Source organism: Sturnira hondurensis, unplaced genomic scaffold, assembly GCF_014824575.4.
Source record: "Sturnira hondurensis isolate 20B ecotype Veracruz unplaced genomic scaffold, ASM1482457v3 Scaffold0008782, whole genome shotgun sequence".
Lineage (NCBI taxonomy): Eukaryota > Metazoa > Chordata > Mammalia > Chiroptera > Phyllostomidae > Sturnira > Sturnira hondurensis.
Genome location: NW_028081413.1, coordinates 7,819,228 through 7,843,254, shown reverse-complemented (window position 1 = coordinate 7,843,254; position 24,027 = coordinate 7,819,228). Strand labels below are relative to the sequence as shown.

At 39.1% G+C, this 24,027-nt stretch overlaps 2 protein-coding genes across 6 annotated transcripts in view; one reads left to right on the top strand and one right to left on the bottom strand.

Moving 5' to 3' along the window:
- The window catches only part of SLC12A6 (solute carrier family 12 member 6), a 98,660-nt gene extending 82,410 nt beyond the window's left edge, over positions 1-16,250 (top strand). For all 3 annotated transcript variants that reach the window (XM_037056145.1, XM_037056147.1, XM_037056148.1), the window contains 15 exons: positions 30-128; positions 406-463; positions 2,759-2,933; positions 3,229-3,347; positions 4,736-4,834; positions 5,818-5,937; positions 6,679-6,783; positions 7,404-7,572; positions 8,962-9,157; positions 9,746-9,915; positions 10,814-10,945; positions 11,522-11,629; positions 11,838-12,022; positions 12,402-12,535; positions 13,863-16,250. In XM_037056145.1, the coding sequence (XP_036912040.1) occupies positions 30-128; positions 406-463; positions 2,759-2,933; positions 3,229-3,347; positions 4,736-4,834; positions 5,818-5,937; positions 6,679-6,783; positions 7,404-7,572; positions 8,962-9,157; positions 9,746-9,915; positions 10,814-10,945; positions 11,522-11,629; positions 11,838-12,022; positions 12,402-12,535; positions 13,863-13,954 (1,961 nt within the window). In that variant the 3' untranslated portion in view covers positions 13,955-16,250. The remainder of the gene's footprint in view (positions 1-29; positions 129-405; positions 464-2,758; positions 2,934-3,228; positions 3,348-4,735; positions 4,835-5,817; positions 5,938-6,678; positions 6,784-7,403; positions 7,573-8,961; positions 9,158-9,745; positions 9,916-10,813; positions 10,946-11,521; positions 11,630-11,837; positions 12,023-12,401; positions 12,536-13,862) is intronic.
- Positions 16,251-16,606: 356 nt separating this feature from the next.
- On the bottom strand, positions 16,607-23,690 carry EMC4 (ER membrane protein complex subunit 4). 3 transcript variants are annotated; one of them, XM_037056149.1, is made up of 5 exons: positions 23,495-23,690; positions 23,100-23,214; positions 18,835-18,988; positions 18,378-18,538; positions 16,968-17,145 (listed from the first exon to the last, which is right to left on the bottom strand). In XM_037056149.1, exons 1-5 carry the CDS (start codon positions 23,578-23,580, stop codon positions 17,110-17,112), a joined length of 552 nt encoding a protein of 183 aa, XP_036912044.1. In that variant the 5' UTR covers positions 23,581-23,690; the 3' UTR covers positions 16,968-17,109. The 3 variants fall into 3 exon arrangements, with proteins under 3 accessions (XP_036912046.1, XP_036912044.1, XP_036912045.1); XM_037056151.1 differs by lacking the exon at positions 18,378-18,538 and having other exon boundaries at positions 16,607-17,145; XM_037056150.1 differs by lacking the exon at positions 23,495-23,690 and having other exon boundaries at positions 23,092-23,178.
- Between the last annotated feature and the right edge of the window lie 337 nt (positions 23,691-24,027).

Sequence of the window (24,027 nt, the reverse complement as noted above, 5' to 3'; positions counted from 1 at the left end):
GTTAATTTGTTCTTTTTTCTTCCCTAAAGGCATCATGGCTGGATCAAACAGATCTGGAGATCTGAAAGATGCTCAAAAGTCTATTCCCATTGGCACTATCCTCGCCATCCTGACCACCTCCTTTGTCTGTATCCTTTTCATGGACCCAGCCTGAGTCTTAGTTATAGGAACATCGAGGGGAGCTAGGGTGATGAGTGGTTTTGTCCTGGTAAGAAAGACATCTTTTTCTACCACTTCAGTTCTCACCGGATAATCTACCCACCTCATCTTTAAAATACAAGAAAGGATTTATAGGATTAGTAAATGTAGCAAGTAATTTTACTGATAGAAGAAATATCCTGAGTGTCTACTTTCTACCTCATTTTAGAGGGTGAATGTCAGTTTCCTTGACTCTCAATACAATAGATTTAAGCAACGTTGTCCTTTTTGGCGCATGTATTGAGGGCGTTGTTCTCCGAGACAAGTGAGTAGTTTATTTCCTTGTAATAACTCTATCATATTCTGTCATGTCTGATCATCCCACATAATCCTGCGACCCAGAACTCAAAACCCAATCTGAGGTATCTAATATCATGACTAAAAATTAGGAAATACATGTACAGTCTGTAGTTCCCAAAAAAGATTTAATAAGGGCCAGTATGTTGTTAAAAATAGGTGAAATGCAAAAAAATTTAAAAATGTGAAATGCAATAAATATGGCTCTTCAATGAAGTAGTGAATTTGTCTGAACAATAAGAACTTTTCCGTACATTAAGGGATGCTGGAAAACCAAGACCAAAAGTAAGGAAGGCAAGTACAAGAAAACTGTCAGGTGTCTCTAGCGTCTTTGCTCTGAGGCATAAGTGTGCTATTTGGCATTCTAAATAAATGCATGAAACTTTCTTCATTTCCTTCATGAAGGCTGCTAAGTGTTTTTCCTTTCCTCTCACTTACGAGTATAAAATGTGTTTTTGCGGGAAATTCCTAGAAAAAGCTTTCCCTGAAACCTGCTCTATCTCTTCCCATTTCCCCTGTCTTGGGGAGTTAATAATCTCACCATTTACCCCTTTTACAGAAACCTAGGTGGCACCTTAGATTTTTTCCCTCCAATTCCCTCATTTAATTATTGTATTTTATAAGCCCTGTAAATTCCACCTTTCATCTTAATAGATCTTACTCTTTCCACTATTCTTTTTCCTCTGTCATTTTATATAGGGCTTCAGGATTTTTTGTAATAATCACCCTTTCAGTTTTACCACTTTCTAGTAATCCTTCTTATGATGCTGCCTCCAGAATGATTTTTCTAAAACACAAAATTTGGTCACACAAACCTTCCTACTTCAGAGCCCATCAAAGCTCTTGAAAACCCATTACTTGGCTCTGGTCCTGGCCACCTTTTTCTAATCTCATCTCCTGCCATTTTGTCATAAACTCCCTATGATCCGAACTTAAATGTACCTTGTTTCGGATCTCCATCCATCCTCACATCTATGTGGCTTCCTTTGCTTGGAATGGGTGATTCCCACCTGCCAGACTCATACTCACCCTCTAAGAGTAGACTGAGTGTCTCCTATCCTATTCAGCTTTCCCACTCAGGTATATCTTTCCCAAACAAAGATAACCACTCCTCCCTTTGTTCCACCACTGTATTGAACATGCTGTATTATCACACTTACCATACTGTATTGTGACTACTAGATTGAGTTTTTTGAAGACAGGAACCCTAACACAGGCATACCTCATTTTATTGTACTTTGTAGATGCTGAGTTTTTTACAAATTGAAGGTTTATGGCAACCTTGTATCGAGCAAGTATATCAGTACCATTTTTCCAATAGCATTTGCTTACTTTGTGTCTGTCACATTTAGGTAATTCTCATAATTATTTCCAACTTTTTCATTATTATATTTGTTTTATTTTTTATTTTTATTTTTTTAAATTAGTCAGCCTTTTTTTAAAATAAGATTTTATTTATTTATTTATCTTTAGAGGGGAAGGAGAGAGGGAGAGAAACATCAATGTATGGTTGCCTTTCGTGCGTCCCCTGCTGGGAGTTGGCCTGCAGGGAACTGGCCTGCAACCCAGGCATGTGCCCTGACTGGGAATCAACCACGATCCTCTGGTTCGCAGGCCCGCGCTCAATCCACTGAGCTACACCAGCCAGGGCTATTATATTTGTTTTAATGATCTGTGATTAGTGATCTTTGATGTTACTATTGTAATTGTTTTGGGCTACCACAAACCATGTCCATGTAAGACTTCTAACTTGATGCATATTCTGTGTGTTCTGACCGCTCCATTGACCTGCAATTCCCTCATCTTTCCCCCTCTGCACAGGCCTCCCTATTCCCAGAGACACAACAATATTGAAATTAGGCCACATAGTATCTCAACAGTGACCTCTTAAGTATTCAAGTGAAAGAATTGCATGTCTCTCACTTTAAATCAAAAGCTAGAAGTGCCTGGCTGGTGTAGCTCATTGGATTGAGCGCAGGCCTTCGGACCAAAGGATCACAGTTCGATTCCCAGTCAGGACACATGCCTGGGTTGCAGGCTAGGTCCCAGCAGGGATGCATGAGAGGCAACCATACATTGATATTTCTCTCCCTCTTTCTTTCTCTTCCCTCTAAATTAAAAAAAGAAAATTTTAAAAAGCTAGAAGTGATTAAGTTTAGTGAGGCAGACATGTCCAAAGCTGAGATAGTCTGAGAGCTAGGTCTCTTGTACCAGTCTAAAGTTATTCCCAGAATAAATTTCCCCACTCTCATTTCTCTCTCAGGTTTGGGGATGCTGTGAAAGGGAATCTGGTGGTAGGTACCTTATCTTGGCCGTCCCCATGGGTGATTGTTATTGGCTCCTTCTTCTCAACGTGTGGAGCTGGACTTCAAAGTCTCACAGGTGCACCACGGCTGCTACAGGCTATAGCAAAGGATAACATCATACCCTTTCTGAGGGTGAGTGACCCTTTTTTGTGCCCTCTTCCTTTTTTCTCAAGTCTTATGAGAAATGGTGTGATCTTTATAGGCTTAGAAATTACTAGATCACATAATATGAAGATATGTAGGTTTTTATTATAATACTCACTAAATTCATAGTGTAAGTTTATATGTGAGTTGAATAAAGGTGTTTAAAAGATAGTAAAGTTGTAACAGTATTATCTTCAGATATTATCTATAGACATCAAAAACTGTAGCACTGACTCCAACACTCCCGACACTCCTATATCTGATGTTTCCCTTCTTTATACAGGTTTTTGGTCACAGCAAAGCCAATGGGGAACCTACCTGGGCTTTACTTCTGACTGCTGCCATTGCAGAGCTGGGAATTCTTATCGCCTCTCTGGATCTTGTGGCCCCAATTCTTTCCATGTAAGAGCCAGTTATTATCTTTACTTACTCTTGCTTGTGCAGTGTATAGTACATGTTGATCTCCATCAGGCATAAAACAGTAGTGATAACAGAGCGAGCCAGATACAGGTGTAACTTTACCTACATCATAAATATTCCCGAGAAGTTTCATGTATGGCCAATTGCCATAATTTCTTTCTACCATATAACTTCAAATGTTCTTTGCCTTCATTTCTGACCATTATCAATTGATGGTAGCATATACTACTACTGTTAGCTCTTTTTCATCCCACTGTGACTTACTGATAACTTACTACCTACAGGGCACTGGGCATTAATTATACTAGGAATAAACGATGATGGAAGTGATGGTAGATGAAGGAAGCAATGATCTCTGCATAGTGTGATTAATACTGTGGTAAAAGTGTTCACTGAGTGCTATAAGGCTCTTAAGTGAGGCATCTAAATGGACTGAGACTCCAGAAAGGTGTTCTGGAGGAAATGACACTTGTCTCTTGAAGGAGGACTGGTTATTTGCTAAGCAACAAAGGGGTGAAAGGTATTCCAGGCAGAGGATGTGTGTGAACAAACCGAGGGGTGAAATAATGCAGCACATCCAGAGAGCTGAAAGCAGTTAGGCTCTGATGGAGAAGAGGGTGCCTGTCGGGAAGCGTCAGGCCAGAGAAGCAGGTAGGGCCAGATGGCAGAGTGCCTGGAACTTTCACCTGGAAGAACGGGGTAGCACTCTGAAAAGAAAATGATTATATTTATGTTTTAGAATGATCAATTTGCTATAAAACGTAGATTGAAAGAAAGCTGGAATTGAGCTAGGAATGCCAGTTGGAAGCCTATTTAACTAACAAAGAAGCAATGAGAGTCTGAACTAAGGTGATAGTGGTAGAGATTTTTTACTTATTTTTAAAATGATTTTATTTATTTATTTTTAGAGAGAGGCGAAGGGAGGGAGAAAAGAGATGGAGAGAAACATCAGTGTGTGGTTTCCTGTTGCATGCCCCACACTGGGGACCTGGCCCACATCCCAGGCATGTGCTCTGACTGGGAACTGAACCAGCAACCCTTTGCTTCACAGTCTGGCACTCAATCCACTGAGCCACTCCAGCCAGGGTAATGGTAGAAATTTTTAAATACACAGAATCCATAGGACTTGATAAGTGAATTTGGAACAAGGATGAGAAAAAAGAACACCTAGGTGACGCGTGGTTGTATCATTGCTGAGAGAGAGCATGAGAGAGTCAGCAGGTTTGCTGGGAGAATTTACGTTTCTCTACTTGCTAGTCTTAATCAAGTTAGTGGGTTAGAGCAAAGGCTTCAGTACAGCAAAGGTATTTAAAATAGCCTTTGAGGAATCATTTTACAGTAATAATTATTTCTCTTTTTTATTCTACCAGGTTTTTTCTCATGTGTTACCTCTTTGTAAACTTGGCATGTGCCTTGCAAACATTACTTCGAACGCCCAACTGGAGACCTCGGTTCCGCTACTACCACTGGTAAGTCTGCTTAAGAACTTCTTTCTCACCCCCAAATTCAGAGAGAGCCCACCACTGAACCTAGAAAACTAGGAGATTCTGGAATCTTGATACAATTTTTGTCTTGGCCAACTATTTCAACTTTCATTGCTCACATGAATTCCCAATACTACCATATATTTCATGTGCATTATAATAATTGGTAATGCCCACTTGTGAATAAAGACCAAAACTATGAAAGAGATATTTTCATCCTGCTTCATTCTTCAGGTTAAAACAACTTTCCCTTTGCACTCTTTTCCATGTCCCTCCTAGCTAAGCACTGGACTTCACTGCTTTCTATCTGTGCTCTTGTGTTCTCATCAGTTTCATTGTCAAGTTCTCGTCCTTATGAAAATTTCATTTAGTAGTTAGACGTATGAGCTGTGGAACCCAACAACCTAAGTTGAAATGCCAGCTCTACTATTTCCTAATTTTGTAACCTTCGACAAAGCACATAACCAAAGAATTTCTTTTACTGTTTGTAAACAAGACTGGTAGTATCACCTATCTCATAGGGTTGTTTTTGAGATACTCTAAAGCCCTTAGCACAGCGCTTGCTGTGTACTAATGTGTTCAAGTCTCCTCCGTCCTACAGGAGCCATCATGTTTTTAGCTACCACGCCCTTTCCCATTTCTTTTCTCTCATAGCTAAAAGTTCTTTAATATATCCTGTATGTACTTGCTCTTTAACAATCCTATATTGTCATTAAGTCCTAATCTCCACATTAGCAGCTCTCTTATTTATTCTTTAAAATGAATTACAGAGCTAAGAAGTTCATTGCACAGAACTTTAGTAAATGTAGTGTCTAATTCATTGTTATTCATTGTTATTCATTTTACTCAAATTCTGTCTGTAGTGCTCTCACCACAGTTTTAAAAGCCTGTACCCTCTAGTATAAGCTTCTTTTTTAGCTACTTAGAAGAATACTTTTTTGTTTGTGTTTTTGTTTTCATTTTTCCAGGGCGCTTTCTTTCATGGGAATGAGTATCTGTCTGGCTTTGATGTTCATTTCTTCCTGGTATTATGCCATCGTAGCTATGGTAATAGCTGGTATGATCTACAAGTACATTGAGTACCAAGGGTGAGTCTGTGGATTTGACCTTGATCACTGCTGAAAATATCAAAACTGGCTAGTTGGTTAGAGCCAACCCAAAGAAAATTGTATTAGGCTCCAGGTAACTTTATTCATAACTAAATTTTGTACCCCTGATGATTCTCTAAACTATCCTATAGGCACAGCTTTTAATTGCAGGGGGAACCTGTTAAGAAAGTGTGAATGGATTGATAAAAAAAATAATTAAAAGGACATATTCAAATAATAATGAGTATTAAATTATAATGCAAATATAAATAGCTCTTTAGTCAAGGGATCACTCTGAAATTAAAAAGAAGTTAGTCCTGAATAACTTTGTAACAACTAAGATTTAACAGTTTACAAAAATCAGCAATAAATAACACTGACACAGAAGATTACATTGAATAAACTGTTCCCATTATTTTCAAAATAAACTTTGCGTCTGTATTAATTTCCCAATTCAAATTGCTGTTTTACACGATTGCTTTTGAGTAGTTACACAGGACGAGTGAGTGACCCTTCCAGTCTTCACAGGGCACATTACAGCCTGTTGAGGAACATTAGTGGTGATCTGCTTACAGGGAGTTTATTATGTTAGTAAAGAACATTATGTAGATCATTAATATGAGTTTTTATCTTCTGCCTTGTGCGTATGTTACTTTTAGATTCTGAAAAAATAAACCTAATTTTTTGAAGCTGTACTTGCTGTGGTTTAAATCTGTTCCCTTTTTCTCCTTTTCCTTCCAGAGCTGAGAAAGAATGGGGTGATGGTATCCGTGGACTGTCCCTCAGTGCAGCTCGGTTTGCTTTGCTTCGCCTGGAGGAAGGACCTCCGCACACTAAAAACTGGAGGTAAGTAAGGGCTGGGGGGAAGGCAAAATGGGTAAAGGGGGTCAAATATATGGTAATGGATAGAAACTAGACTTTTGTTGGTGAGCATGCAATAGCATATACAATATCAAATTAGAGTGTAGTATACCTGAAATTTATATGATGTTATTAATCAGTTACCTCAGTAATAATTTTTTTTACTATAAATAACAGACTTTTAGAAGGAGAATGGAACAGAGCATTAGTGGTGTTTGGCATATAATTGCACACAGAAATGTGTATGTCATTGATACAGGTTAAGGAAATCCTGTGGCTCAAGGAATTGATGTAAGGGACCTGTTTTGAACTGTCCCATATCCTTGATTTCTTTGTTCATTTTTCTTCATGTGATTTATGATCTAGATTTTTACCATTTTTATTCTTCCTTGAAGATTGATCAATTTGAGATAATACTGGAAAGATTCAAAATAATTCTGTACTCTTGTGATTTCTTCTAATCTCTTCCTTCTGTCAAATTACATGTTCTTATATAGATCTCCTGAATTAAGGGATAGAATTGTCATTCTGTTCCCCTAACCCAGTGTTTTCTTGCCCACACCACACCCCTCACTCCTACTCCACCCCTACCAATTTCTTTACAGGCCTCAGTTGCTCGTGTTGCTGAAACTAGATGAAGACTTACATGTCAAACATCCTCGCCTCCTCACCTTTGCTTCACAGCTTAAAGCAGGAAAAGGCCTCACTATTGTAGGCTCTGTCATTGTGGGGAACTTCCTGGAGAACTATGGTGAAGCTTTAGCTGCTGAACAGGTAAGAGTCAAGGCTTACTGACTCAGTGTAATTTAGCTAAAGGTTTTGTGATGTTAAATGTTGACTTCAGATATCCGGGTTAATCCCTTTCCTGAGTAATCTAGGATATTTCCCTCTAAATGCTGTCTTTTGAGTAATCACATTCTCCCAAATAATAAGATGAGCCAGAATATAGTAATGTCTTCTTTCTTCTTATTTAAGGCATTACTGAACTATAAGATTATTGAGGCTAAGCACTATTGCCAGAAGACTCCAAACATTAACTCATCCCTGAGAGAGTCATGTAAATAAATCTGCCCTTTGGAATATGGAGATGGTTTTTCTCAATCTTGTGCCAACAAGGAGCAATGAGCAACCCTTCTTCCTGTTTACTAATCTGCATGGTATCATGAGCAAGATTTCTTTGCTGCTTCTGATTAGCTTACTTAATATTAAAGTTCTGCCCAAAGAATAAAGTCTTCTTCACTCTAATTCTTCTTATAAATAATAGAATTAACCATTTGTTTAGGGAAATTTTTAATTACATTTCAATTTTTTTACTGTATTTCATTTTGGAATGTTTTGAAACCTTAAACACTAGAAATGCTGAAAATGTATTAGTCCAGAATGATGGTAAAAATAAATAAAAAGCACAAGATTGGAACTCAAGAGACTCTGTATAATATCCCAGCTATACTACTAACTTAATCTGATCCTTTAGGAAAACCATATCCATTTTCCACATCATTATTCCCTTCACCTTTCCACCAACATGGTAGAGAAAGAGTAAATGAAATATCATCTCAAGGAGACTAAATGGCAATAGAAAAAAATACAATAAAGATTAAATAAAAAAAAGAAATATCACCTCCAAATTGGCTTGAATAAGTAAAAGAAATGTAAAGCAAATGCACATATCGTCAATAATCACCATTAAGATGTCAAAAAGAATATGGAAACAGGAGAGACAAAAACGAAAACATACCTGAAAAAATTCTAAAGTGAACCTAAATTATCACATTAAATTTCTAGTAATATGAGTCTGGGCATGCCTGATTGAGGAAGGAGATTGTGGTCACACTCACCCTGGTCAATTAAGAAAGAATATTGATGATTCATTTTGTGAAGATCCCTATTGTCAGTTTTTTGGGTATGTTAAGGGAATAAAGCAAAGTAGAGAAAAAGACAGAGGAACTACATGTAGACAACCACCTGTATGTATAGTTAGCCCTTAGCACATAAGACAAAGGATCATGAAATTTCATTGGGATGACTTTAACTTTTCGACTTTTCTATAGGAGATGGGGTCTTGGGCAGAGTTTAGAAAGAAGAAGGAAATTAGAGGAGGAGTAATAAGTTAAAAGGTCCAGGATGAAGCAATTCAGTATTGAAGTTATATCTCTCTTTCAGACCATAAAGAACCTAATGGAGGTAGAGAAGGTAAAAGGATTCTGCCAGCTGGTGGTGGCCGCCAAGCTGAAAGAGGGCATTTCCCACCTCATCCAGTCATGTGGCCTTGGAGGCATGAAGCACAACACCGTGGTGATGGGGTGGCCTAATGGCTGGCGCCAGAGTGAAGATGCTCGGGCTTGGAAGACTTTTATTGGTACAAAACACTTTTCATACTATCCCACAGCCCACATAGGGGATGCAGTTAAATACTGTTACTCTAACCCCATCCCCTAGCCTCCTAAGTAGGGACTGTACTTTGCCGAAGCATGATCTTGCAAGGGCACCTAAATAACCACTAGTAGTAATAACCTTATTCTACTTACCCCCTCTAGCTTTCCATTATGTTCATGAATTTTTATCTCTGTCAAGTCTTATGTTAGGAATTATCTCTAAAATTGATGTTTTCATTTGTGAGCTTCCACATTGAATTCTCTTATGAATTGCAAGGATTGACCCTCAGCTTCAAAATCTCCCAAATTTCCATATCCCCCCTTAGAAATGTAGTGAACATAATCTATCTAGTAATATACATCATGGCATTCAAGGCATTCAATATAATTCTCTTAGCTTTTTTCTCTCTGATTTTTTGGTTACTTGCTGAGGTACAACCTACTACGTAAATAGGACACTTGCTCAAAGAAATGTGAAGGAGCATTATCCTTGCTTTCCTGTCATGGTCGGAAGCAGGGTGTTCTTAAGGCTTCTTCTCCACTAATCCTGATTCTCTCTTCTTTCTCCCTAGGCACAGTTCGAGTGACAACTGCTGCCCACTTGGCCCTGCTAGTGGCGAAAAATATCTCGTTCTTCCCCAGTAACGTGGAGCAGTTCTCCGAGGGCAACATCGACGTGTGGTGGATCGTGCACGATGGGGGGATGCTCATGCTGCTGCCATTCTTACTTAAACAGCACAAGGTACTTCAGGCTTCTTTTTAAAAAGTCTTTCTCGCTCAACTTCTGTCCTGTTTACTAGATAAATTATTCCTCTCTCATTACATAGTGTTGGGGCTTAGAATTAGAAGACCTGGGGATTATGTTTGGCTCTCCCATGATAACTAGTTTCAACCTTATGAGAAATATTTTCTTCGTGGTTGGTATTTACCTATCTCCAAATGAAATTATGTAAATTACTAGTTCTATATGGGCCTTTGGATAAAACATTAACAAGTAAACACATTCTTTAAAAAAAGAAAAGACCAGCCCTGGCCAGATAGCCCAGTTGGTTAGAGCATCGTCATGATGTTCCCAGGTGGTGGATTCAGTCAAGGATAAGGACACATAAAGTAATCACCCAGTGAGTGCTCAGATAAGTGGAACAAGTCAGTGTTTCGCTGTCCTTCTGTCCCTTTGTTGGTCTCTCTCTAAAAATCAATAGACATATAAATTAATTTTTAAAAAGACCAAGGTCTCAAATTTTGGAAATCCAAGGGAGAGTGTGTGTGTGTGTGTGTGTGCGCGCGCGCGCGCGCATGTGTGTGAGAGAGAGACAAACTGAAATTTTAAATAATAGTTTATATGCATGGTATCATCAGTTTGCTACTGAATAAAGCACCCTCTTAATGTACCATATGCCATCTTTTTATTTTTGCCAGGTGTTTTCTTGTTATGAAATTAAGAACTCCATAAAACATTATTTAATGTTTTCCTCAGTCAAGCTCTTGCCCTAATACAACAACATTGCAAGTAGGAAGCTGGGAACCAAGGCCCTGATAATAGCAAGATGTTCTTAGGGGAAAATGCCTTGTGTTTTAAGAAATAGCTCACTTTTGCTTTCTTATATCAGATTTTTCATGCATGTGTGGTACTTTCTCAGGTGTGGCGAAAATGCAGCATACGGATCTTCACAGTGGCCCAACTAGAAGACAACAGTATTCAGATGAAGAAGGACCTGGCCACCTTCCTGTACCACCTGCGCATCGAGGCAGAGGTAGAAGTGGTGGAGATGGTAAGAAAGCTGAGTCTGATATCAAAGAGACCCTCCCTCCACCGTCCCCCATCCTGGTCCCTTTTCTGGTTTGGGAAATTCTTTAGCTGCAAATATATATCAATCCCTTAGTTCCAATATAATCCTAATGTATTGATCTAGATAAATGGAATGTGTATGTGATATGTGTTTATGGTTTTTTAATTTTTGTTTTCTTCTTTGTTACATAGCCCTCAAATTTCTGTCAGATTGTCTGCTTAATATAATTTCATTGTTTTCATTAATATAATCATGCTAAAATCACAGACATTTTTCAATAACCTAGCAGTATTTTTTTAAATGCTAGCATTTGTGTTTTGTATTTTATGGAAACACATATGTAATGGTTAGATTATGGAAAAGATTCTCAGGGCTCTGAATTTGATCTATAATTCACAATATTGTATTTATGTAGCTCAATGACTAAACAAAGTAGGGATGAATCTTAGGTCAACATCGTGATACTTTCTCTGGTTTAATTTAGTGAGTGGAAATGAAAATGTTGGTTCACCCTTCTTTCTCCTTTGTGCTTATTGCCCGCTTTGCTATTTGTGGCAGCATGACAGTGACATATCAGCTTATACTTATGAACGCACTCTGATGATGGAGCAAAGGTCCCAGATGCTCCGGCACATGCGACTCTCCAAGACAGAGCGGGACAGAGAGGTAAGACCTGGCTGTGCTCATCTAATCCTGGCCCTATAAAGTCTGTCACTGAAAGGGATGGTACTGTTTTTTTATAAGATGACAGATTCTTTCCTTCTCACTGTATCAGTTATCCCACTAGAATCACATTTTTGTTACAAAATAATTGAAAGATGAAGCATGAAAGAAATTTGGGTATAGAGTCAGAGTTGTGTTTGGCCTTCTGCAGGCACAGTTGGTAAAAGACCGGAATTCAATGCTACGATTGACCAGCATTGGCTCTGATGAGGATGAAGAGACAGAAACTTATCAGGAGAAGGTGCACATGACCTGGACAAAAGACAAGTACATGGCATCCCGGGGGCAAAAGGCCAAGTCAATGGAAGGATTCCAGGACCTGCTTAACATGCGCCCGTAAGTTTTCCAACTCATAAGCTTATCACATAACATAATATCCTAGTCAGTGCAACGTATGTGACTTTACCAGGATACTCATTTCACCCCAAATTTAGCCATCTGTTGTTTGCCTGTGCATATCAGCTACCAGTTAACATTGTACACAAGCTAACCATCGCTCTTGTCTATACTGTGTTCCTGGTATAAAACAAGAAAATATATAATGAAAAAAAAAACAAGATATTAATATTATAAGGAAATCATTTTGTTCATTATTCATACTCAAAGCAAAAAAGCTTATATATCAAGTTTTTTAAGGTTGTTAACTATATGCCTAGCTTCCTGTTTACCTTAACCACCTTTCTTTCCCCTCCTTCCTGCCCCTTTCCCTCCCCAGGGACCAGTCCAATGTGAGGCGGATGCACACAGCAGTGAAGCTCAATGAGGTTATAGTTAACAAGTCCCATGAAGCAAAGCTGGTTTTGTTGAATATGCCAGGGCCACCCCGAAACCCTGAGGGTGATGAAAACTGTATCCTTTCTAAGAGTGGAGCTACCAGTAAGGAAAATATTAGCTTGTTTTTTAGGCGAGACTACTAGATAACTGTAAAAGTCATCGTCTCTGCCAAAATTTCCTTCTTGAGGAGGGAAGACTTTTAAAGGTCTTAGTCAAGGATTCGTACAAAGCAGTGAGATTAATCTTTTAGAGAGTTGGGAGTGTAATATGTTCTCTCGGAACCCTAGAGGCTTTTAGGTGGTGTATTTTCAACATTACTTCTACTGTGTACAGAACCCTTTCTGACATTCCTGATAGAATATGCACATCTTTTCTTTTTTTCAGGCTCTCCACATTTGCAGAGCCTTTTTCTTTTGGATGGTGTGAGAGGAGAAGCAGTTGAAGTGGACCCTTCTCTGAAGGAAAAAAGAGAGAGATAAAGGTTCTTTCCTATACTCTGATCCCAGAAATTTTGTGGGACCACTTCCGCACTACAGTGGTATTGACAGGCCCATTCCCACTAGTACCACTAAGGAAGAGATGTTTAAAAAAGCAAAAAAAAGCTGGCAGAAAAATTCAACTTGAGGAGCTTCACTTAGAAATTACTTGGGTTCTCTCTAGGATTCTTAACAAGCTGCCCTGTTGTGGCTTTTCCTTTTTTTCCTGGCTTATTTTGCTATATAACAACACATTATTTGTGGGTTTTCCCTGTTTAAAAAAAATAAGGGAAAAATTTACCAAATGAGATATTTTTTTAAAGATCTTTTTGGGAAAGTCTTTTTTTTTTTAATTGTTAGAATTTGCTGTAGTCTTTTTTTTATTATTTCTACCAGAACAATCAATTGTAGCAACCACTTGGTTTCCCAAAGACTTTCCCTCAAAGAATATTCTATGCTAAGCAAAAAAAAATTTATATATATATATGTGTATATATATATATAACCACTGTATTCATGCACTACCACTATCAGTTATCAAGCCCTTTAAATGTAAGTAGACTAGATTCCCATCTTTGAAAGAGTGTTTCCCAGTACTGCTTCTGGTACAAAATTCTTTATCCGTCAAGGCTGAGTAAGAAGAACAGAAACCACTTTAGAAGGGATTTAAGTACCTACAAAACCTAATTAGGGAACTAGGGTCTCATAGAACCACTGGAATTCTTATATATGCAAAGGGACTAGATCCCTGAATTAATTCATAGGGTGAAATTGAATTACAAAGTACAGTCTTGTAATTCTGAGTATGCAGTAATTTAAACAAGCATGTTGATGTTATAGCTTTGTAACCAGATCAACTCCAATTATGATATACCAGGGGGTAAAGTGTGCTCTTTTGCTTATTTGTCTCTTAACTAATTCTGTAGATATGGAGTTCCTGGAAGTGCTCACTGAGGGACTAGAGCGAGTCCTTCTTGTTCGAGGTGGTGGCAGTGAAGTGATCACCATTTATTCATAATCTGCTCCTGAATGACTCTGCTTAGCTTCATCTCTCTTAAAAGGCTTCCATCCTCCATGGAAGTGCCAGCTTTTTACTACCATGCCCACCAGCTAGAGAGGCCTGTGTTCTGTACACCTTACCTGAATGAACTTGACAAGCTGAACATCAAGATCTTGTGCAAAAAAGTAAAAATAGTTCTGCTCGTTGCTCCCATATGATCTGCTGTCCTTACAAAAGAATCTAATATTCCCTCAACATTAGAAAAATGGTCAAGTCCTAAAGCCATGTTTGTACTAGTTGAAGGCAAGTTAGAATTAACAAGCTAAACCAATAAAATGAACTGGCAGAAAGAGTACTAGAAATTCAACTGAAGACAAAAATCAAGTAAGAATCCAACATCAAAGGTAAGTCTTGGAAGTCATGGTTCCTTGATAACACCATGAGAACAGAGAAATACTAAGGGATTCATGGTCAAGTATATGGAGACCTAACATCCTGGTGAAGAGAACCTGTAGCAAAGCAAGATGAAAACTTTTTTGTGCTAATTGTCTTGAGTGTATCCACTGTTTCCAGGACTCTGGTTTTATGTTAGGGTACTGAAGTACAAAACTGAAACATGGCTACAGCTTCTACTTCCTCCAAAACAAGATTTTCCCCCAACACCAGGTTTAAGTACACCTACTGGGTTGTTGTGTGTTTCAGCTGTTGGTTTCTCAAAAACCACTCTGATTAAGATTTTAATACAGGCAGTGTTATCGTGGAAATTGTATTTAAACAGTGAACATTTCTCTTTCAAATGGCCAAACTAAGGAAATTCTAAAGATAGCTATTAAGATTTACTGAAATATAATCTAGTTACCTGTGTGACATTGACAAAACATCTAAGAAATACAGATGATGATGCACATTGGCCAGTAGGTTCACCTTTGCTCCTCCCTTTTATACCCTCTGGGTTAGTAGGCACAGGTCAAAAATCATACGAACACTAAGATGACTGGCTAAAATTTTTCCCCGAACAGTGTCTGTCTTTTAAAGGGGAAATCCAGCAATGGAATTAGAAGTTCCTGAGCCATACTCCTTCCATAGTGCCAAAGTTACTGAGATGCTGCTACTCTGCTTACCTGCTTCACTCAAGTGGCATACAGTTGGCATTGGCCTATTTCAAGAAACTTTTTTCACTAAGAATGCTGTGGACTCATTTCTAAAGCCATAGTGAAGACTTGAGGCACTCACCTAAATGCCCAGAGATGCACATTTCCCTTTCAGTTTTATTCTTTATTCTGAGTGCAGAAACTTGGCTCTAAACCAAGAGATTGTCTAAGCCAATAGTCTTCTCCTATTCCAGTTTTGTTTTAGCTTTAAGTGTGTTACAGAAATACATGTGCAAGCTTAGCTTTTTATTTGCTAATTTACTGATCACAAAACACCTACCGCCATGGCTTTCAAGCATAGGGAAATTACCCCGTGTGACTTAAGTGGTAATTTCAAATATATGAGGTCATTTCTTTTACAGGATAGGTTATTTAAGGAAACTATTTGCCTATTATTTATGGCTGCTTTTGAATTTCACTTTACTGATCAATAGTGCCACTTTTTGATTACCCAATAGGATATGGACAAGATGACCTAGGTGCCAGCAGCCTGTTCATTTGACCCTTAGGGACAGAGAAAACCCATCAACATGGCTTAAGAAATTGAATCATTTCCATTTGTTCCTTTTGCTTTTCTTTCAACCTCTAGGCCCAGTCAGGATAGCAAAGCAGACAGAATCTTGTCTTTTATTCTGCTCCTTCCTGCAGAGGGTGGAAGCATTGTTTACAACTTCCATTGCAACACTCCATTGCCTAGTTGAGGACGGGTTCCCCAGGACCCCAAATATTGAAGATCCATGTTCTAAAGGTCAGCCTGCCTGGGAATTCCTCTACATTTACACAGACTCTCTGGCCTAAGCGGCATATATAATATACACGCACACACACACACACGTATATTGCAGAGAGAAAAAGTATGGGCAGAAGTTGGTTAGTTTTAAGTTTCTTGTGGCTGAAGCTCTATAAAAATCTTTTAAAGAGATAAGGGGATTAGTGGCTACTAATATATAGCCACTACTACTTCAGCCCCTAAAACACAAAATCACTGTTACTTGGAAAAATGGTTATTAGGCCATATTTAAATTCATCTCTGTCTAGAGCATTTCATGTCTTTGTGTTGCTTATGTTGTTTGTCTGCAAAGTGTCTTGTCTCTTTTAATCACTGCAAATAAAGCAATACCGAAAAGATGCACCTTAGGGGAAGGGGTTTTGAGTTTCAAGAAGGAAGAGGAAAAAAACTTCCTCTGCCTTCTGAGTAAGATCCAGCTTTTAAGTCTTAGCTATGACTTTACCAGGGCAGGTTATAACAACATACATTTTCCAATTGCTGGCCCTCTGCCTTCTATAGCTATCTTAAAAGCTGAAGTCTGAACCGCAGCATCTGTTTGACAGGTACCAGGTTCCTCTTGGCAGGGGAAAGATGACCTCTTTGTATTTTCCATTGCCTCAGATTCCTGTGGCCCCAATGATTCCTCCAATCCTCATTCCCCCAAATGTGTTAAAAATCCATTATTGTGGATATTAAAGTAGCAATTACACTGTAAGCATATTTATCTGCTCTTTTTGTCTGGTTTTTCACTTCATCATGTATAATCAGAATCCAGCATTAGTTTCTCACATCTTCTACAAGTGTCTCCAACAGAATTTTTATGTCCTAGCTTGTGTTAAATAGAAGTGAAATATTAAGAAAAATAGATTTAAGGGAAACGTACAATTTTTTTAAAGCACTGTTCTTGACCATTTAATTTATTGAAAGGAGATGCTGCTGTGGTCTTGATTTAGCAGCAACCATTCTTTTGTTTACATAGTTATGGTTTTATTTGTTGTTTTGCTCTATACTGGAAACATAAATAAAGTTTTCTACATTATTTTCAGTCAAGGGTTGTGGTAGCTTCTTTGTGTTTGTAGTGATAGTACATTCTTTCTACGGTGTTTCCTCCCCATGGAGGAAAGAGTGCTTTTGGTTCTTTCCAGCATGAGTGATCGTGTGAAGGGTCAATATGCTGAGGAGGAGCCACTGGGCATAAAGAAGGCTATGTATGTGATCCAAATACATAGGTACCAGGTGCTTTGTTCTCAGGTTCACAAAAGCAGTCCTCCACCACTGAACTCCATCCTCTAAAAGAAGAAAGTAAAATAGGTGAGTGGAAATGATCAATGAAATTATAGAGGACTGTTCACGTGGCGTAGGAAATGAAGCCCAGCCCCCACTCAAAAAGGCCAGTGGGGAGCAAGGTCCGGCACACGGGACCCACGCCCACGGATGAGTTCTCCCGTGGGAATTCAGGCCTGCATTGTACCTAGGCTGCTTTGAGTCTTGCTTTTTCTATAAAACTCCTTCACCCTGGATTGAAGCTGCAAATATTTACTGCATATCTCTAAAGTAACTTCCTAAAGTCTGTGCTAAACCTCAGTTCAACCACTTTTCCCCTTGATCTGCAACATCCTTCTCTTTGAAGTCATTAACATTTTTTCCTTTGTTACCTGTAAAAGATAATCACCTACAATGAACTTGTGCATATAGTAAATGAGGACCATCCTCAATGTAATGTATCCAGAAAAGCAGTAAAAGCCAGGCAGGGGTTGGGGGCCCTCTCTCTCACTTAGAGAGCAGCCACTGCCATCCCTCTTTCTCCACAGGACTTCTGTAGTCCATGTGAACTTCTCTCGCAGCCACAATACACGGGCTTCACGGGCTGGAGACCACATCAGAAATAACTTCCTGAATCAAGTACTTAATACTTTAATCACAAGTTGTTTTATCCTTAAAAAATAACTTCCAGTCCTGACTGATGTGGCTCAGTGGGTTGGGAGTTGTCCTGCAAACTGAAAGGTCACCAGTTTGATTCCCTGCTGGGACACATGCCTGGGTTGCGGGCCAGGTCCCCTGCTGAGGGTGCGTGAGAGGCAACCAGTTGATATCTTTCTCTCATATCAATGTTTTCCATTCTCCCTTCCCCTCTCTCTAAGAATAAATAAATAAAATCTTAAAAAAAAAAACTTCCAAACTCCTAATGGATCTTATTTCTTAAGAAATGAGCTTGCCCTGGCTGGTGTGACTCTGTTGGTTGGGTGTCATCCCACAAAGCTAAAGGTCACCAGTTCAATTCCTGGTCAGGGCACATGGCCTGGGTTGCAGGCTGGTACCCAGTTGGGGCATATGTGAGAGGCAATGGATTGATGTTTCTCTCCCTCTCTTTCTCCATCCTTTTCCCTTTCTCTAAAAATAAGTAAAATCCTTTAAAAAAAAAAAAAAGAGCTCGACTACCAACTCTAATCCACCATCAAATGAATCACCTATTTACTGTCCACTACAACTGACCCCAAAGTTAACTTGTCTTTTGCCTTACCTCAGGGGGTTCAATGAAGGCTAACCAATCCGATGCATGTGTAGGCAACAGTCCCATGGACTGGCACTTATAAACAGCCAATGCCAAGCCCATGAGGTTCCCAATGAGATACACCAAACCCTGAAGAAACTTCTGGCTTGAACTCTCTAGCATCTTGAAAGCTGTTAGGGTAACAAAGTGTCAAAACCAAAATAACTTTTTAAAAAATTATAACTTGGGCCACATATTAAAATAATACAAGTAATATGCACAGGCACACAATAAAATAGCAAATAGGACAATTAAAAGAACAAGAAAACATGATATGCACTGTTTTCCCTCCATGTCACCACCCTACACACCCTCCCCCTGCCACTAACCAAGAACCATGCCAAAGATTTCCAGTATCAGTTTTGCCTAAGAATTTCCTCCTAGTTCTTCAAACTTTGGGAAGGGTGGTTATTTCAAAAATACTTACTGGCTGAAATGGCCATAAGTGCCTGAATGGGTCGCCACGCCATCATACACACCATCATAGTAGGAAAGATGGAGATGGTATTGCCTGCCATGTACATGATGAAGAGGTTCATGGGAATCTGTTTGAGGGGACCCAAGGCAATGTCCCAGCAGCGCTAAAACAAAGACACAATTTTAACCTCTGATCACTACCCACCGTCCCACATTTATTGTACCACTAATGTTATAGTCAGATGAACATAATTCTCAAGTTGTGCTTCTGACTGAACTGACACCTCAATTCTACCACCTCTGGCCTCAATGTCACCACAGGAAGTCTGCTCTTCTACTAAAGATAAGTCATTCTTGTGGAGAAAGGGGAACCTTTTGCTCTGTTGGTGGGAATGCAGATTGGTGCAGCCACTATGGAAAGCACTATGGAGATAACCTCAAAAAATTAAAAATGGAACTGTCTTATGACCCAACGATTCCACTTCTGGGAATTTACTTGAAGAAACCCTGAAACACTAATTTGAAAGAATATAAGCACCCCTATGTTCACTGCAGCTTTCTTTACAATTGCCGAGATCTGGAAGCAGCCTCAGTGTCCATTAGTAGATAAGCGGATACGACTATGAGACATTTACTCAATGGAATACTACTGGAAGAAAATTTTTCCCTTTGTGACAGTATGGATGGACATGGAGAACATTATGCTAAGTGAAATAAGCCAGTCACAGAAAGAAAAATGTTATATTATCACTCATATGTGGAATCTAATGAATGAACTTAATTTAACAAGCAAAAGAGACTGGGAGAGAGCAGGCTGACAGCCAGGAGTGGGCTCGGAGGGATCAGGCAAAAAAAAAAAAGGATTCATGGACACAAACAGCAGTGTGGTGATTGGTGGGGGACGGGGGTGGGTGGAGGTGGAAGAGGTTATAAGGGGGATAAATGGTAATGGAAAAAATGCAATAAAAAGGATAAGGCATTCTGTTATATTTTTCCCTACGGGTTCTTCATATGGCATTTCCCCCACAATTCTAGCTAAAGAAAGGCTTTCCCTGCTTATACTTCTGGATCTATCAGTATGTACAACTGAATAAATATCATTATGTGCAACTTAATAAATAGATAAATCTATACAGTGAGAGATTAGCATACCTGAATCACTAACAGAATAGACAAATAAGAAATAGAAGATTTGAAAGACATTATTAACAAACTTAACCCAACTCACATTGAACACTGCACCCAACAGCTGAATTCACATCCTTCTCAAACACATATGGGGAAAACTGACCACTTGCTGACCCATGCTGGAAGTGTCGATAACTCTCAAAGAACTCAAATTGTATAAAGCATGTTCTCTGATTACCATTCAATTATGCTAGAAATAAGTAACAAAAATGTAACCAGAAAATCCCTTCTGACTTGGAATTAACAAATGTATTCTAAGTAATTCACAAATCAAATTATAATGGAAAATATAAGTTTTTTTAAACTGATCAAAATACATATTAACACTTGTGGGACACATCTAGAACTCTGAGAAATTTATAACCTTAAATACATATTAGAAGACTAAAAATAAAGTAAGCATCTATTTCAATAAATTAGAAAAAGAACAAATTAAACCCTAGGAAATGAGAAGGAAATAAAAATGAGAGCAATAATTAGTAAAGTTGTCTTTAAATCAAAAAAGCCAAGGGGATTTTTTTGTTTCTTTTAAAAAAATTAATAACTTTAATACTGCTGAACCCAATGAAGGGAAAAGAATGGAAGATAAATATTCAACATCAGGAATGAAAAAAGGGACATCTCTATAGGTTTTATAGATATTACAGTGATTATATTATGAATTTTAGGAAATGGTTCAATTACTAGAAAAAATAGTTTCACCTTAAAGGTGTAAGAAATTGGAAATATAAATAGTCCTCTCAATGTTTAAAAAACTGAATCTGTAATTAAGTCCAGATAGTTTTTCTTGGCAAATTCTAAACATTTAAGGAAAAAATTGAGCCAATCTTATACAAACTCAGAGAATAAAAATGAACACTCTACAACTCAACAACTCATTGTATTGGGCCTCATAAATAGCAAAACCTGACAAGGACATTATGAGAAAAGTCTATAGACCACTGTCAGACATGAACCTAAAAGTAAAAATCCTAAACAAAATATTATCAAAGCAAATCTAGCTGTAAAAAGATGATAATACACCATTATCCACTTGGATTTACTCACATCGAGAGAACAGCCATACCTATAAATGGTTCTCTAATGTGTTATTCACATAGAAGATCATTTGTCTGGAACTTCAAACATCATCTTGTCCTTACAAGAGAACTGTTCTAACAAAAGTATTTTATGATAACCTACCTTTAAAAATCAGGCCATTTTAATAATACTTTTATCATTTGTTGCAATTTGATATCAAGATAAAAATGATACTTATCAAGGAAAAAATGATATAACATTTCATGTTGTGAAAATCACTTGAATGCCAGGAAACAAAGATCATGTATTGATTAGTATTAGTATTGAACAATACTAATGGTTCAATACTAATACTAACACTAGTATTAGTATTGAATAATAGTAAGGCGGAGGGGAATGAGAGTGCAGGCACTGTTCTAGGCATTTGGGAGACAAAATCATGCTCTTGTGAGCTTATAAGAATGAAAAAATAAGTAGTAAAATAAGTAAACTATATCATATATATGAATGCCATGGGGAAATATAAAGTGGGAAAACAGGATAGGGTGTGCCATGAGGGTAGGCTTCATTTGAAAGTAATATTTGAGGTGAGAGGAAAATCATAAAGGTGGCTGGGGGAAGAGCACTCCCGGAAGAGGGAAAAACAAATACAAAAATCCTGAGATGGGAGTTTGCCTGGCCTATTTAAGGACTAGCAAAGGAGGCCAATCTGACTAGACTGCAGTGAACAAGGGGGAAGGTGGTAGGAGATGAAGTCAAAGATGTTACAAGGGGCTTGACCAATGTGTAATTATGCAGAGCATTATAAAGACTTTGGCTTTTACACTAAGTGAAATGAGTTACAGAAGGGTTTTGAGTAGAAATGATGTGACTTATGTTTCAGAAGGATCCCAACTAGCACCCTGTACAGTGTGGCTCAGTTAGTTGGAGCATCATCCCATAAACTCAGGGGTCAAGGGTTCAATTCCAAGTCAGGGCACATGCCTAGGTAGCTGGTACTGGTCAGGGTGTGTACAAAGGCAACCAAACGGTGTTTCTTTTTCACATCAATGTGTCTCTCCCACTCTTACTCCCTTCCCCTCTCCACAAAATCAATAAGCACGTCCTTAGGTGAGAATTAAGAAAAAAAAAAAGGATCATACTGGCTGCTGTGCTGGGAATAGACTACAGGGGGTAAGGTGGAAGTATTTTGAGACCAGTTAGAAGTCTAATGCAGAGAAGGACACAAGGAATCCTTTGGAGATGAAGCAAATGTTCTCTTTTCAAGATTGTGGTGGTTTCATGGTGCTATGCTAATACTAAAGCTCATCAGATTGTACTGTTCAAAAATCAACGAAGGACAATTTCCCCCCCTAAAGACATTTGGTAATGTTGGAGACCTCTTTATGTCAACTGGGGAGGGGCACTGGTGGCATCTGATAGAGGCCAGGGATACTGCTAAACATCCTACAATGCAGAGTATAGCCCCCACAATGAAGAATTAATTATTCAACTCGAAATGTCAGTAGTGCTGAGGTTGAGAAACCATAATTTAAATGAATGCAGTTTATTGTTCATAAACTATAACTCAAAAGAATTGATTTTTTAGTCTGTTGTAGATATTTGGGTGAAGGATGGTAGTGGCTTAAACCAGGATGATAGATGAAGGTAATAAGTAGTAAGACTTTGAATCTATTTTTAATGTAAAGCCAACAAAATATCCTGACAGGTATAACAGAATATTCTGACAGCCTGACAGAATATCCAACCAGGTATCCTGGTTGTGTCAGGTAAAGAAATTAGAGAAGAAAAGGATAACTTCACCTGGAAGGCACTGCCATCAATAGATAATTTTCAACCTACCTTCTTATGCCTTATGTTCCAAATGTCTTTTCTTTTTCCAATTATTAAGCACTTTTGCAGCTGATATGTATTCTACTGTACCACTAATCTCAAGCAGTTGGTCTACCAAATATTCAGAATAAGGGGCATCTGCAGTAAGATAATTCATATGTTTTCTGGGACAGAAGAGTGGGTATGTAGGTCAGGACCAGCCCAGAGACTACGGTGACATCTATACCTCTGTACCTTCTCCACCAGGATCCGGTCTGTCTCTTGCACGCTGGTATCAGGCACTTGCTTATCCAAGTAACCAACTGGGTACAGCGAGTCTCCCTGGCCACCGCCCCGATCACTTCGGCCCCTAAAGAACCAAACCAAGAAACCAAGGTTGCAGACTCCCACACTTCATATCCCACATTCCCTGTTCTACTCACAGGAGTGAATACCTTCAATTTCACCTCTACCCTGATTAAAGCAAGCCCTCCTGTGGTTTGGTCAGGCTCCTGCCTATTGGGAAGACAGCAATAAACATCCTTTGGCCACAAAAATCTCCACGGCAGAGGAGCCGCTAGCTCCCCAGGGGTCGTCTTTCTGCCACCCATCCTACCAGGTTCCAAGCCTCCGGGGGAAAGGTCCCTCACCTGCTGCCTCCTCCAGGCGCGCTCAGCTCAATGGCCCACTTGAAGCGTCGGCCTCGATTGGCCACCAGGCTCCCCTGAGCCGTCATGGCAAAGGATGCCTCTCCAAACAGTTCAGGTCCTTAATCTAATGCGTAGCGGTGCCTCCGGTCCACTGGCGTCGGCAAAAACTAGACCACAATCCGCAAGTCCACTTCCGGCGCGTGAGTGTATACGCCACTTCCGGAAACTGGAGGTCGCAGCAGCGGAGGGGGCGTGGAGGTACTGAGGGTGACTAGAGGGAAAAGCTGACGACCCAAATCTTCCTAAAGTGGATCCGGGGCGTCCCCTCCTTTCGGTAGAGACCTGTGCCTGACCTCTGAGGTGCACTCTACAGGGCAGAGGGGCGGTCCAGGCTGACTTTGCTTTGGGAGTTCCTACACTCTCCCGATAATTACGAGATTCAAATCTCGCTTTAAATCCTGGTTTCACCACAGATTGTGTGACCTTGAGTTATTTAGTAGCTTCCGCGTATTGAATGTCCACTGTGTTTCAGG

Coding starts and splice junctions, on each gene's coding strand:
- EMC4 (XM_037056149.1), bottom strand. CDS start 23,580: ATGACGGCTCAGGGGAGCCTGGTGGCCAATCGAGGCCGACGCTTCAAG. Junction 18,989..23,099: donor ACCGGATCCTGGTGGAGAAG/GTACAGAGGTAT, acceptor TCTTTGTTTTAG/CGCTGCTGGGACATTGCCTT. Junction 18,539..18,834: donor ACTTATGGCCATTTCAGCCA/GTAAGTATTTTT, acceptor TTACCCTAACAG/CTTTCAAGATGCTAGAGAGT.